Source organism: Neomonachus schauinslandi, chromosome X, assembly GCF_002201575.2.
Source record: "Neomonachus schauinslandi chromosome X, ASM220157v2, whole genome shotgun sequence".
In the NCBI taxonomy this organism is placed as follows: Eukaryota; Metazoa; Chordata; class Mammalia; order Carnivora; family Phocidae; genus Neomonachus; species Neomonachus schauinslandi.
In genome coordinates, this window is record NC_058419.1 from 78761892 (window position 1) to 78775246 (window position 13355).

The 13355-nt window shown below is 38.6% G+C and overlaps 1 protein-coding gene across 1 annotated transcript in view; it reads right to left on the reverse strand.

Annotated features, from left to right (window-relative positions):
- Positions 1-257: 257 nt before the first annotated feature.
- The window catches only part of KLF8 (Kruppel like factor 8), a 138660-nt gene continuing 125562 nt past the window's right edge, over positions 258-13355 (reverse strand). The window contains exon 6 of the mRNA XM_021701423.1: positions 258-516. Within this exon, the coding sequence (XP_021557098.1) occupies positions 335-516 (182 nt within the window). The 3' untranslated portion in view covers positions 258-334. The remainder of the gene's footprint in view (positions 517-13355) is intronic.

The window sequence follows — 13355 nt, forward strand, 5'->3', positions numbered from 1 at the left end:
GTTTTGTTTTTGTAAAGATATGTCTTATCTCAGAGCAAAAGTTGGGTGGGAGAGTGGTGGGCAACTATGGGTGCTGCACTGGAATTCAACCCATAGGAGGCTGTAAAAACTGGAGACTGGACAGTGGAGAGGTGAAAGTGGATTATGAAGAACCCCCATGGGAGACCTTCTATCTTTTCCTACAGTCTCATCAACCTGGCTTAGTGAGCTGCTCCTACTCAATTCCCAAGGCAAGCTAAAGTCAAAGAGGAAAAGATGGTTATGATCTCATTGAGCATGCATGTACATGCACAAAAAAAGACCAGTGCAGCTCTTCTAGTGCAGTCTATGCTGCTCACATGGTGTCATGGCGCCTGCGGTGCAGGGATAGGTGGTCAGAGCGAGAAAAGCTATGGTTGCAGTCTGTGCACCGGAAGGGCTTGATGCCTGTGTGCTTGCGAAAATGGCGGGTAAGTTCATCTGAACGAGCAAATTTCCAGGAGCAGCCATCCCAGGTACATTTATAAGGCTTCTCTCCTAAAAAGGGGAATATGACAAAATGAAGGGAGTCAGAGAAGAGATGTTTCGATACTGGAAAGAGAACAGAGTATATAACCCGTTATCAAGGCTTCGGTCAAAACTTGTGGCAATCACTTGGAAGAAATGCTCTCTACCCTTACAGAAATACTAAAGAGAAGCCAAGATGGTAGAGTGGAAACCATGTAGGTGCTGGCTGAAACAGGCCTTTGCTTGACTTCTGGCTCTACTACATACTAGCTGTGTGATCTTAAATAAGTCACTTCTCCCTGGTCCAATCTGTTTTCTCATCTCTAAAGGGGGATAAAAATACCTCAAAGGATGTTTGAAACATTTTTTTTAATCACAATAAGCAATAAAGCTTGGATCCAAACCCAGGTTTCTGACACTTTCCACTATACCATATTATAGTAACCATTACCTTTTCTAATAGCTCCTAATAAATACTCAAAAATAAAACCATACACACAGAGAGAATGTGATTCACTAGAATGGGCCTACCACTAAGGCTACAGGCCTTCTTCTGTGTAAGGTTAGACACTCAAGGGTATGGAATGGAGTTAGAAGAAGTTCATCAAACTTTTTGAAATACCTCTATGCTTGGTATGTTTAGGTCACATTGGGTTTATATATGAAATATGTCTGCTCCAGATAGAAAGCTAAATGAAAAGTAATATAAAAAACATTAACACAGTATGACCCCATTATGTTGTATAGATCATATACCACATATGTATGTACTCAGAATAAAGGCAATATCAATATACTTAAGTGTAAATTTTGAGAAATGATTAACAGTGAATGAATATATGGAAAGTGAGGATGAGAGTAGTAGGAAAATAACTTCCTTTTTCCCCACCTTTCTGTATTGTTTGAATGTTTTAAAAATCATGCTGTTGTATCTTATAATAAAAATTTTAAAATAGGCACAGGGAGATTGATGGTTGGAAGTTGGTGATGAAGTAGGAGGACCTTAGGCTCACTTTGTCCCATGAATGCAACTAGATAACTATCAAATCATCCTAAATACTCTAGAAATTGACCTGAAGACTGGCAGAACAAAGTCCATAACTAAAGGTAGAGAAGAGGCCACACTGAAGAATGTAAGAAGTGAAAAGAGAGTTTGGGAGAGAAACTGATTGTGGCTGTTGTAGTAGAGAGGGATCCATGGCTATGGAGAAAGGCAAGAGTCAAGCTAACACACAGGGGAACACACAGAGAAAAAAATCCCCACAGCAGTTGGCTTGGAAAGCAAGAGGGGTTGAATTTCATGAGCTTGCAACCAGCAGGGCTTAAAACCTGGAGTTTTAAATGTCAGTGGGCTTTGATGGGCTAGAACCTGGAGGGCACTGGGGCTGCTCCTAGAGAGAGGGCAGGCAAACAACCAATGGACATACAACATGGAAACAGCAACTGGAAGAGTGCCTAGGGCACAGAGTAGGGAGGTTATTCACTCATCTCAGAGCCTATCCCAGAGTGGTAGTGTTTATGGAGAGATCCCTCTGGGAACAAAGGAACTGGTTGGTGCCATTTTCTTCCCCTGCCCCTCAGCATAAGCACAAGAGCACCTGTGGGAACCAGCACAGTGCTTACACTCCCTACTTAACCAGCTTGCACCAAGCCCCACCACCCCATGCTCTGTTGGAACCACCCTTCTCAGTCTAGCTTGCCTCAGTCCCAGCACAGTGGACCCCTCCCCCAGAAGACTGCCTCAAAACCCTACTTACATTGTGTCTCCCATCTCATGAGTTTTGCAAAGACTCGGTTCCAGCAGCAGTGGTGATAGGTCTCATTTCACAAACAGTCCAGAGCACAGCTAGTTAAAAAGCACCACATTCAGGCCATGGACCAAACATTCCCCACAACAGGTAAGAGAGCTTCTACAGACAACTGGCCTGAAGGATAAAGTGGCCAGGACAAACAACAGAGCACACACAGCACACAATGGAGACACTCTGGAAAGTGTGAGGACCGGGGGAACAGGGGACACCACAGAAGAGGGCACTACAGTACCTGTTCTTCATAAGGCCATTACCATCAAGAACAGGAGACATAGCTGACTTTCCTAACACAGAGAAACAGACACAGAGACATAGACAAAATGAGAAGATAGAGAAATTTATCCCAAATGAAAGAACAGGAAAAGGCCACAGCCAGAGATCTAAGCAAAACAGATATAAGTAGCATGCTTGATAGAGAATTTAAAGTAATGATCATAAGGATATTCACTGGGCTTAATAAAAGAGTGGAAGACATGAGTGAGACCCATAACACAAAGAACAGAGAGAAGGAATAACACAGCAGAGATAAAAGGCTCAATACATGAAATGAGAAGCACACTTGATGGAATGAACAGCAGGCTGGAAGAAGCAGAGGAACAAAATAGTGACCTAGAATACAGAGTAATGGAAAGTAATCAAGCTGAACAAAAGAGAGCAAAAGGAATTATGCAAAATGAGAATAGACATAGAGAACTTAGTGACTACCTCATTCATATAATAGGAGTTCCCAGAAGAAGAAGAGAAAGAAAGGGGCAGAAAATTTACTTGAAGAAATAACAGCTGAAAAATTCCCTAATCTGGGGAAGGAAACAGATATCCAGATCAAGGTGGCACAGGGAACTCCCACCAAAATTGATAAAGGCAGACCGACACCAAGACAAATAGTAATTAAATTAGCAAAATTTAGTTATAAAGAAACACTTTTAAAGCAGCGAAACAAAAGAAGACAGTAAGCGTCAAGGGAAAACCCATAAGGCTCACAGAAGATTTTTCAACAGAATCTTTGCAAGTCAGAAGGCATGATATATTCAAACTGCTGATGGGAAAAATCTGCAGACAAAGACACTATATCCAGGAAGGGACAAGGACACTATATCCAGGAAGGCTATCATTTGGAATAGAAAGAGAGATAAAGAGTTTCCCAGACAAAAACTAAAGAAGTTCCTGACCACTAAACTAACCCTGCAAGAGATATTAAAAGGGATAATTTGAGTGGAAAGGACAGACCCAAAGTGACAGCCTGAAGGTAAGAAATACAAAAGCAATAACAATGAATATTTTTGTAAAAATGAGCCAACAAACTGACAAAATAAACGGATGTAAAATATGATAACATGTACCTAAAACGGGGAGGAAAGGAGTGAAAAATGGGTTCAAACTTAAATGACAATCCACTTAATATAGACTACTATATGCAGAAGATGTTATACACAAACCTAATGGTAACCATATATCAAGACCCAATGATAAGTTGGGGAAAGATAGCAGTGGATTAGGACGACTCTAGGCTCACCTCATCCCATGAACACAATCAGATAACTATTGAATCATCCTAAATATCCAGAAATAGACCTGAAGACTGACTTTTATTGTGGAGAAAAACTCCACAAATAAAGGGAGAGAAGAGGCCACATCAAAGAAGGTAGGAAGTGTGGAGACATGGTTTAGGGGAGAAATGGATCCCAGGGGCTGTGGAGGGGAGGTACCATAGTTTCAGAGAGGGTGAGAAAGAGAGAGGAGCACACAGGGGAACATGCAAGAGTGTTTCTCAAAGACACTGTCTTGGAAAAGGAGAAGGGCTGCAATTCATGAGTTCTTGCAATAGTGGAGCTTAAAGCATGGAGTTTTAAAGGACAGCAGGCTTGAATGGTATAGAGCCCGGAAGGTACTGCACTGTTCCAGGAGAGTAGGCAGGCAAATAACTCAGAGAGAGCATGAAAACAGTGATCTGAAGAGTGCCTGAAGCACATGGGGAGGAGATAATTCACTTTTCTTGGAGTATGTCCCTGAGGCAGCATTCTCGGAGACATCTCTGGGAAAAAGGTGTTGGCTGATGCCATTTCCCTCCTTTGCCCCTCAGCATAAACAGAGCAACCTGCGGGAAGCAGTGCAGTACCAACACTGGCCGCCTAACTTGCATACACCAGGCCTCACACTCCTACACTTTGGTGGGACAGCCCTTCAGAGTCATGCTTGCCTGAGAGCCAGTGCAGCGAACCCCAACCCACCCAGAACACCTGCACAAACCCCTGCCCACACCATGTTTCCTAACCAGAGATCTCTGCATGGCCTCAGTTCTGGTGGAAGCAATGACAGGTCTCATTTCATAAGCAGACCAGAACATATCAAGTTAAAACTCACCAGATTCAGGCCAGGGACCAAACATTTTTCCACAGTAAGCAAGAAGAGCCTGTACAGACAATTGACCTGAAGGATAGAGCAGCCAAAACTCAACAGCAGAATACATGCAACACACACCAGACACTCCTGAAGTGCAAGGCCCTGGGCATTACACGACCTCTACATATTTTGAGAAACAGGAAACATGACTGGCTTTTCTAACACAGGAAAGACAGAAGCATTAGATAAAATGCAAAGACAGAGGAATTTATTTCAAATGAAGGAACAAGTTGAGGCCACAGGCAGAGAGCTAGGTGAAACAGATATAAGTAATATGCCTGATGGAGAATTTACAGCAACAATCATAAGGATATACACTGAGCTTGAGAAAAGTATACAAGACATCAGTGAGACCCACTACCACAGAGATAAAAGACTTAAAGAATCAGTCAGAGATGAAATGTGCAATGAAATTAGATATAAACATGATGCAAGGGAGAAAAGACTGGAAGAAGCAGTGGAACGAATTATAAACCTAAAATACAAAGTAATGGAAAGTAATTAAGCTGACCAAAAGAGTGAAGGAAGAATTATGCAACATGGGAATAGACATAAGGAAGTCAGTGACTCCATCAGACATTTGTATTATAAGGAGTTAATTTTTTTTAATTTTCTTTTTTCCTATTTTTTTAATTTTTCTTTTTCCTTTTTTCAGTGAACACCTTATCAATCCCTTTTTAAAAAATCTTTTTTATTTTTCATTTTTAGAGTCATATTCTATCTCTTCATTGTAGTTAACCTTATTTTTGGTATATATATATAAGTTGTTCTCTCTTTAAAATTTTGGGATACAGTTTCTTCTAACAGACCAACATATACCCTAAATCGCTAGTGTATGGCTTTGTTCTAGTCTCTTGCTTGATCACATAGTCTCCCTTTTTTTTCTTTAATTTCTCTTCTTTCTTTTTTCAACCAACTTATCAATTCCTTCTATAAAAACTTTTGTAATTTTCATCTTTACAGTCATAATCCATCCCTTCATCATATTTACCCTTATTTTTGTACATATATAAGCTTTTCTTTCTTTAAAATATTGGGAGGCAGTTTCTTCTAACAGACCAAAATACACCCAAAATCTAGTGTGTGGCACTGATCTATGCACCAGCCTGATCATATCTGATCACATTCTTTTTTTGTTCTTTTTCTTTTTCTTTTTTCTTTCTTTCCCTTTCTTTTCCCCTGGTTTCAGGTCTCTCCTGATTTGTTCAGTGTATATTTTTCTGGGGTCGTTGTTACCCTGTTAGCATTTTGTTCTCTCATTCAACTATTCTCCTATGGACAAAATGACAAGATGGAAAAAATCACCTCAAAAAAAAAAAGAACAAGAGGCAGGACCAACTGCTAGGGACCTAATCAATATGTACATTAGTAAGATGTCAGAACTAGAGTTCAGAATGACGATTATAAAGATACTAGCTGGGCTTAAAAAAGCATGGAAGATACTAAAGAAACCCTTTCTGGAGAAATAAAAGAACTAAAATCTAACCAAGTTGAAATAAAAAAGGGTATTAATGAGGTGCAATAAAAAATGGAGGCTCTAATTGCTAGGATAAATGAGGGAGAAGAGAGAATTAGTGATATAGAAGACCAAATGATGGAGAATAAAGAAGCTGCAAAAAAGAGATAAACAACTACTGGATCATGAGGACAGAATTCGAGAGATAAGTGATACCATAAGACAAAATAATATTAGAATAATTGGGATCCCAGAAGAAGAAGAAAGAGAGAGGGGTCAGAAGGTATATTGGAGCAAATTATAGCACAGAACTTCCCTAATTTCAGGAAAGAAACAGGCATCAAAATCCAGGAGGCACAGAGAACCCCCCTCAAAATCAATAAAAATAGGACAACATCCGACATCTAATAGTAAAACTTACGAGTCTCAGAGACAAAGAGAAAATCCTGAAAGCAGCTCGGGATAAGAAGTCTATAACCTACAATGGTAGAAACATTAGATTGGCAACAGACCTATCCACAGAGATGTGGCAGGCCAGAAAAGAGTGGCATGATATATTTAGAGCAGTAAATGAGAAAAATATGCAGCCAAGAATATTATATCCAGCTAGGCTGCCATTGAAAATAGAAGGAGAGATAAAAAGCTTCCAGGACAAACAAAAACTAAAAGAATTTGCAAACACAAAACCAGCCTTACAAGAAATATTGAAAGGGGTCCTCTAAGCAAAGAAAGAACCTAAAAGTAACATAGACCAGAAAGGAACACAGACAATATACAGTAATGGTGACCTTACAGGCAATACAATGGCACTAAATTCCTATCTTTCAATAGTTACCCTGAATGTAAATGGGCTAAATGCCCCAATCAGAAGACATGGGCTATCAAACTGGATTAAAAAACAAGACCCATCGATACGCTGTCTGCAAGAGACTCATTTTAGACCCAAACACACCTCCAGATTGAAAGTGAGGGGGTGGAAAACGATTTACCATGCTAATGGACTTCAAACGAAAGCTGGGGTAACAATACTTATATCAGAACAATTAGATTTTAAACTAAAGACTATATAAGAAATGAGGAAGGACACTATATCTTACTTAAAGGGTCTATCCAACAAGAAGATCTAACAATTGTAAATATCTATGCACCTAACATGGGAGCAGCCAATTATATAAATCAATTAATAACAAAAGCAAAGAAACACATCAACAACAATACAATAATAGTGGGGGACTTTAACACCCCCATCACTGAAATGGACAGATCATCTAAGCAAAAGATCAACAAGGATATGAAGACTTTAAATGACACACTGGACCAAATAGACTTCACAGATATATTCAGAACATTCCACCCCAAAGCAACAGAATACACATTTTCTCTAGTGCCCATGGAACATTCTCCAGAATCGATCACATCCTAGGTCACAAATCAGGTCTCAACCGGTACCAAAAGGTTGGGATCATTCCCTGCATATTTTCAGACCACAATACTTTGAAACTAGAACTGAGTCACAAGAGGAAAGTCGGAAAGAACTCAAATACATGGAGGCTAAAGAGCATCCAACTAAAGAATGAATGGGTCCACCAGGAAATTAAAGAAGAATTTAAAAAGTTCATGGAAACCAATGAAAATGAAAACAGAACTGTTCAAAATCTTTGGGATGCAGCAAAGGCAGTCCTAAGAGGAAAGTATATAGCAATACAAGCTTTTCTCAAGAAACAAGAAAGGTCTCAAGTACACAACCTAACCCTACACCTAAAGGAGCTAGAGAAAGAACAGCAAATAAAGCCTAAACCCAGCAGGAGAAGAGAAATAATAAGGATCAGAGCAGAAATCAATGAAGTAGAAACCAAAAGAACATTAGAACAGATCAACAAAACTAGCAGCTGCTTCTTTGAAAGAATTAATAAGATTGATAAACCCCTGGCCAGACTTATCAAAAAGAAAAGAGAAAGGAGCCTAATCAACAAAATCATGAATGAAAGAGGAGAGATCACAACCAACATCAAAGATATACAAACAATTATAAGAATATGTTATGAGCAACTATATGCCAGCAAATTAGATAATCTGGAAGAAATGGATACATTCCTAGAGATGTATCACCTACCAAAACGGAACCAGGAAGAAATAGAAAACCTGAACAGACCTATAACCACTAAGGAAATTGAAGCAGTAATCAAAAATCTTCCAAAAAACAAGATCCCAGGGCCAGATGGCTTCCCAGGGGAATTCTGTCAAACATTTAAAGAATAATTAATACCTATTCTTCTGAAACTCTTCCAAAAAATAGAAATGGAAGGAAAATTTCCAAACTCGTTTTATGAGGCCAGCATTACCTTGATACCAAAATCAGACAAAGACCCCATCAAAAAACGAAAGTTACAGACCAATATCCCTGATGAGCATGGATGCAAAAATTCTCACCAAAATACTAGCCAATAGGATCCAACTGTACATGAAAAGGATTATTCACCACGACCAAGTGGGATTTATTCCTGGGCTGCAAGTTTGGTTCAACATCGGCAAATCAATCAATGTGATACAATACATTAATAAAAGAAAGAACAAGAACCATATGATCCTCTCAATAGATGCAGAAAAAGCATTTGACAAAGTACAGCATCCTTTCTTGATTAAAACGCTTCAGAGTGTAGGCACAGAGAGTACATACATCAATATCATAAAAGCCATCTATGAAAAACCCACAGTGAATATCATTCTCAATGGGGAAAAACTGAGAGCTTTCCCCCTAAGGTCAGGAATGCGGCAGGGATGTCCACCATCACCACTGCTATTCAACATAGTACTAGAAGTCCTAGCCACAGCAATCAGACAACAAAAAGAAGTAAAAGGCATCCAAATCAGCAAAGAAGTGAAACTCTCACTCTTTGCAGATTTGATACTTTATGTGGAAAACCCAAGACACCACCCCAAAACTGCTAGAACTCATATAGGAATTCAGTAAAGTGGCAGGATATAAAATCAATGCATAAATCAGTTGCATTTATATACACCAGTAACAAGACAGAAGAAACAGAAATTAAGGAGTTGATCCCATCTACAATTGTACCCAAAACCATAAGATACCTAGGAAAAAAATCTAACTAAAGAGGCAAAGAATCCGTAGTCAGAAAACTATAAAATGCTCATGAAAGAAATTGAGGACGACACAGAGAAATGGAAAAACATTCCATGGTCATGGATTGGAAGAACAAATATTGTGAAAATGTCTATGCTACCTAGAGAAATCTACACATTTAATGCAATCCCTATCAAAATACCATTAACTGTTTTCAAAGAAATGTAACAAATAATTCTAAAATTTATATGGAACCAGAAAAGACCCCAGATAGCCACAGGAATGTTGAAAAAGAAAAGCAAAGCTGTTGGCATCACAATTCTGGACTTCAAGCTCTATTACAAAGGTGTAATCATCAAGACAGTATGGTACTGGCACAAAAACAGACACATAGATCAATGGAACAGAATAGAGAGCCCAGAAATGGACCCTCAACTCTATGGTCAACTAATCTTTGACAAAGCAGTAAAGAATGTCCAATGGAAAAAAGACAGTCTCTTCAACAAATGGTGTTGGGAGAATTGGATAGCCACATGCAGAAGAATGAAACTAGACCATTTCCCTACACCATGCACAAAAATAGACTCAAAATGCGGCGCCTGGGTTGCTCAGTCATTAAGCTTCTGACTTCGGCTCAGGTCATGATCCCAGGGTCCTGGGATCAAGTCCTGCATTGGGCTCCCTGCTCGGCAGGAATCCTGCTTCTCCCTCTCCCACTCCCCCTGCTTGTGTTCCTGCTCTCACTATCTCTCTCTCTGTCAAATAAATAAATAAAAAATCTTAAAAAAAATAGACTCAAAATGGATGAAAGACCTAAATGTGAGACAGGAGTCCATCAAAATCCTAAAGGAGAGCACAGGCAGCAACCTCTTTGACCTCAGCTGCAGCAACTTCTCCCTAGAAACATCGCAAAAGGCAACGAAAGCGAGGGCAAAAATGAACTATTGGGACTTCATCAAGATAAAAAGCTTCTGCACAGCAAATGAAACAGTCAAGAAAACCAAAAGACAACCGACAGAATGGGAGAAGATATTTGCAAATGACATATCAGATAAAGGGCTAGTATCCAAAATCTATAAAGAACTTATTAAACTCAATAGCCAGAGAACAAATAATCCAATCAAGAAATGGTCAGAAGACATGAACGGACATTTCTGCAAAGAAGACATCCAAATGTCCAACAGACACATGAAAAAGTGCTCAACATCGCTCGGCATCAGGGAAATCCAAATCAAAACCTCAATGAGATACCACCTCACACCAGTCAGAATGGCTAAAATGAACAAGTCAGGAAATGATAGATGTTGGCGAGGATGCGGAGAAAGGGGAACCCTCCTACACTGTTGGTGGGAATGCAAGCTGGTGCAGCCACTCTGGAAAACACTATGGAGGTTCCTCAAAAAGTTGGAAATAGAGCTATCCTATGACCCAGCAATTGCACTCCTGGGTATTTACCCCAAAGATACAAATGTAGTGATCTGAAGGGGTACATCCATCCCAATGTTTATAGCAGCAATGTCCACAATAGCTAAACTATAGAAAGAGCCAAGATGTCCATCAATAGATGAATGGATAAAGAAGATGTGGTATATATATATACAATGGGATATTATGTAGCCATCAAAAAAACCCAAAAACAAAAACCCAGAAATCTTGCCATTTGCAACGATGCGGATGGAATTAGAGGGTATTATGCCATGCGAAATAAGTCAATCAGAAAAAGACATGTATCATATGATCTCACTGATATGAGGAATTCTTAATCTCAGGAAACAAACAGGGTTGATGGAGTGGTGGGCGGTGGGTGGGATAGGGTGGCTGGATGATAGACATTGGCGAGGGTATGTGCTATGGTGAGTGCTGTGAATTGTGTAAGATTGATGAATCACAGACATGTACAAAACAAATAATATATTATATGTTAAAAAAAAAGAGAAGATAGTAGGAATGGAAAAATGAAAGGGGGGAAGTCGCAGGGGGAGACGAACCATGAGAGACTATGGGCTCTGAGATTGATGAATCACAGACATGTACAAAACAAATAATATATTATATGTTAAAAAAAAAGAGAAGATAGTAGGAATGGAAAAATGAGAGGGGGGAAGTCGCAGGGGGAGACGAACCATGAGAGACTATGGGCTCTGTGAAACAAACTGAGGGTTCTAGAGTGGAGGGGTGTGGGGCGATGGGTTAGGCTGGTGATGGGTATTAAAGAGGGCACGTATTGAATGGAGCACTGGGTGTTATACGCAAACAATGAATCATGGAACACTACATCAAAAACTAATGATGTGATGTATGGTGATTAACATTACATTATAAAATTAAAAAAAAAGAATCCATCAGAGAAAATCTTCAGAAACAATGTCAAAGGAAGTAATAAAATAGCACTAAATACATATCTATTAATAATTACTTTGAACGTCAATGGAATAAATGTTCCAATCAAAGACATAGGATGTCAGAATGAATAAAAAGAACAAGACCCATCTATATGCTGCTTACAAGAGACTCATTTTTGGCCTAAGAACACCTGCAGATTCAAAGTGAGGGGACAGAGAAACATTTTTCTTACAAATGAGGGTCAAAAGAAAGCCAGAGTAGCAACACTTATATCAGACAAATTAGATTTAAAACAAAGCCTGTAACAAGAGGCAAAGAAAACAATAAATACAATCAAATAGAGTAAATCAAACAGAAGGTATAAAAGTGGAAATATGTATGTACCCAATATGGGAGCACCCAGTATATAAAACAGTTAATGACAAACATAAAAGAACTAATTGACAATAATGCAATAATCATTTTTATCACCCCTCTTATATCAATGGGCATATCAAATAAACAGAAAATCAATGAGGAATCAATGGCTTTGAATGACACACTGGACCAGGTGGTCTTAACAGATATGTTCAGAACATTTCTTTCTAAAACAGAAGAATACACATTCTTTTGATGCACACAGGGAACATTCTGTGGAATAGATTACACATTAGGTTATACAACAGGCCTCAACAAATACAAAAAGACTGAAATCATACCATGGACCTTTTCCAACCACAACTGTCTGAAACTAAAGGTAAATCATAAAAAAATCTGGAAAGACCGTGAGGTGTCTGGGTATCTCAGTCAGTTAAGCGTCTGCCTTTGGCTCAAGTCATGATCCCAGGGTCCTTGGATCAAGCCCCATGTTGGGATCCCTGCTCAGTAAGGAGTCTGCTCGTCCCTCTTCCTCTGCCCCTTCCCCCCACTCTCTCAAGTAAGTAAATAAAATCTTTAAAAAATCTGGAAAGACCAAAAATACAAGAAGGTTACACAACATTCTACTAAAGAATGAATGGGTCAACCAGAAAATAAAAGAAATTTAAAAAATACAGGGAAGCAAATAAAAATGAAAACACAACACTCCCAAAATTGCGGATGTAGCAAAAGTGGTCCAAGAGGGAAATATATAGCAATACATGCCTATCTCAAGAAGAAAAAAAATCTCCAACAACCTAACCCCACACCTAAAAAAGCCAGAAAAAGAACAACAAAGCTTAAAGGCAGTAGAAGGAACAAAATAATAAAGATTAGAGCAGAAACAATAAAGTTAAATTTTTTAGAAGTTTAGGTTTTTAGAAACTAAAAAAAAAAATTAGAAGAGATAAAACAAAGAGGTGGGTCTTTGAAAAAAATAATGAAATTGATAAACCCTTAGTCATAGTTATCAAAAAGAAAAGGAAAAGGATGCAAATAAATAAAATCACAAAATAGAGAAGAGAAATAACAATCTATATCACAGAAATACAAGCCATTATAAGAGAATATTATGAAAAACTACATGCCAACAATTTGGACAACCTGAAAGAAATGGATAAATTTCTAGAAACACATAAACTACCAAAACTGAAACAGGAAGAAATAAAAAACTTGAGCAGCCTAATAACCAGGAAAGAAAATGAATCAGTAATAAAATATATATATATAACTCAGCCATAAAAATAAATGAAATCTTTCCATTTGCAATGACATGGATGGAGCTAGAGAGTATTATGCTAAGCAAAATAGGTCTGTCAGAGAAAGACAAATACCAAATGATTTCATTCATATGTGGAATTTATGAAACAAATGAGTA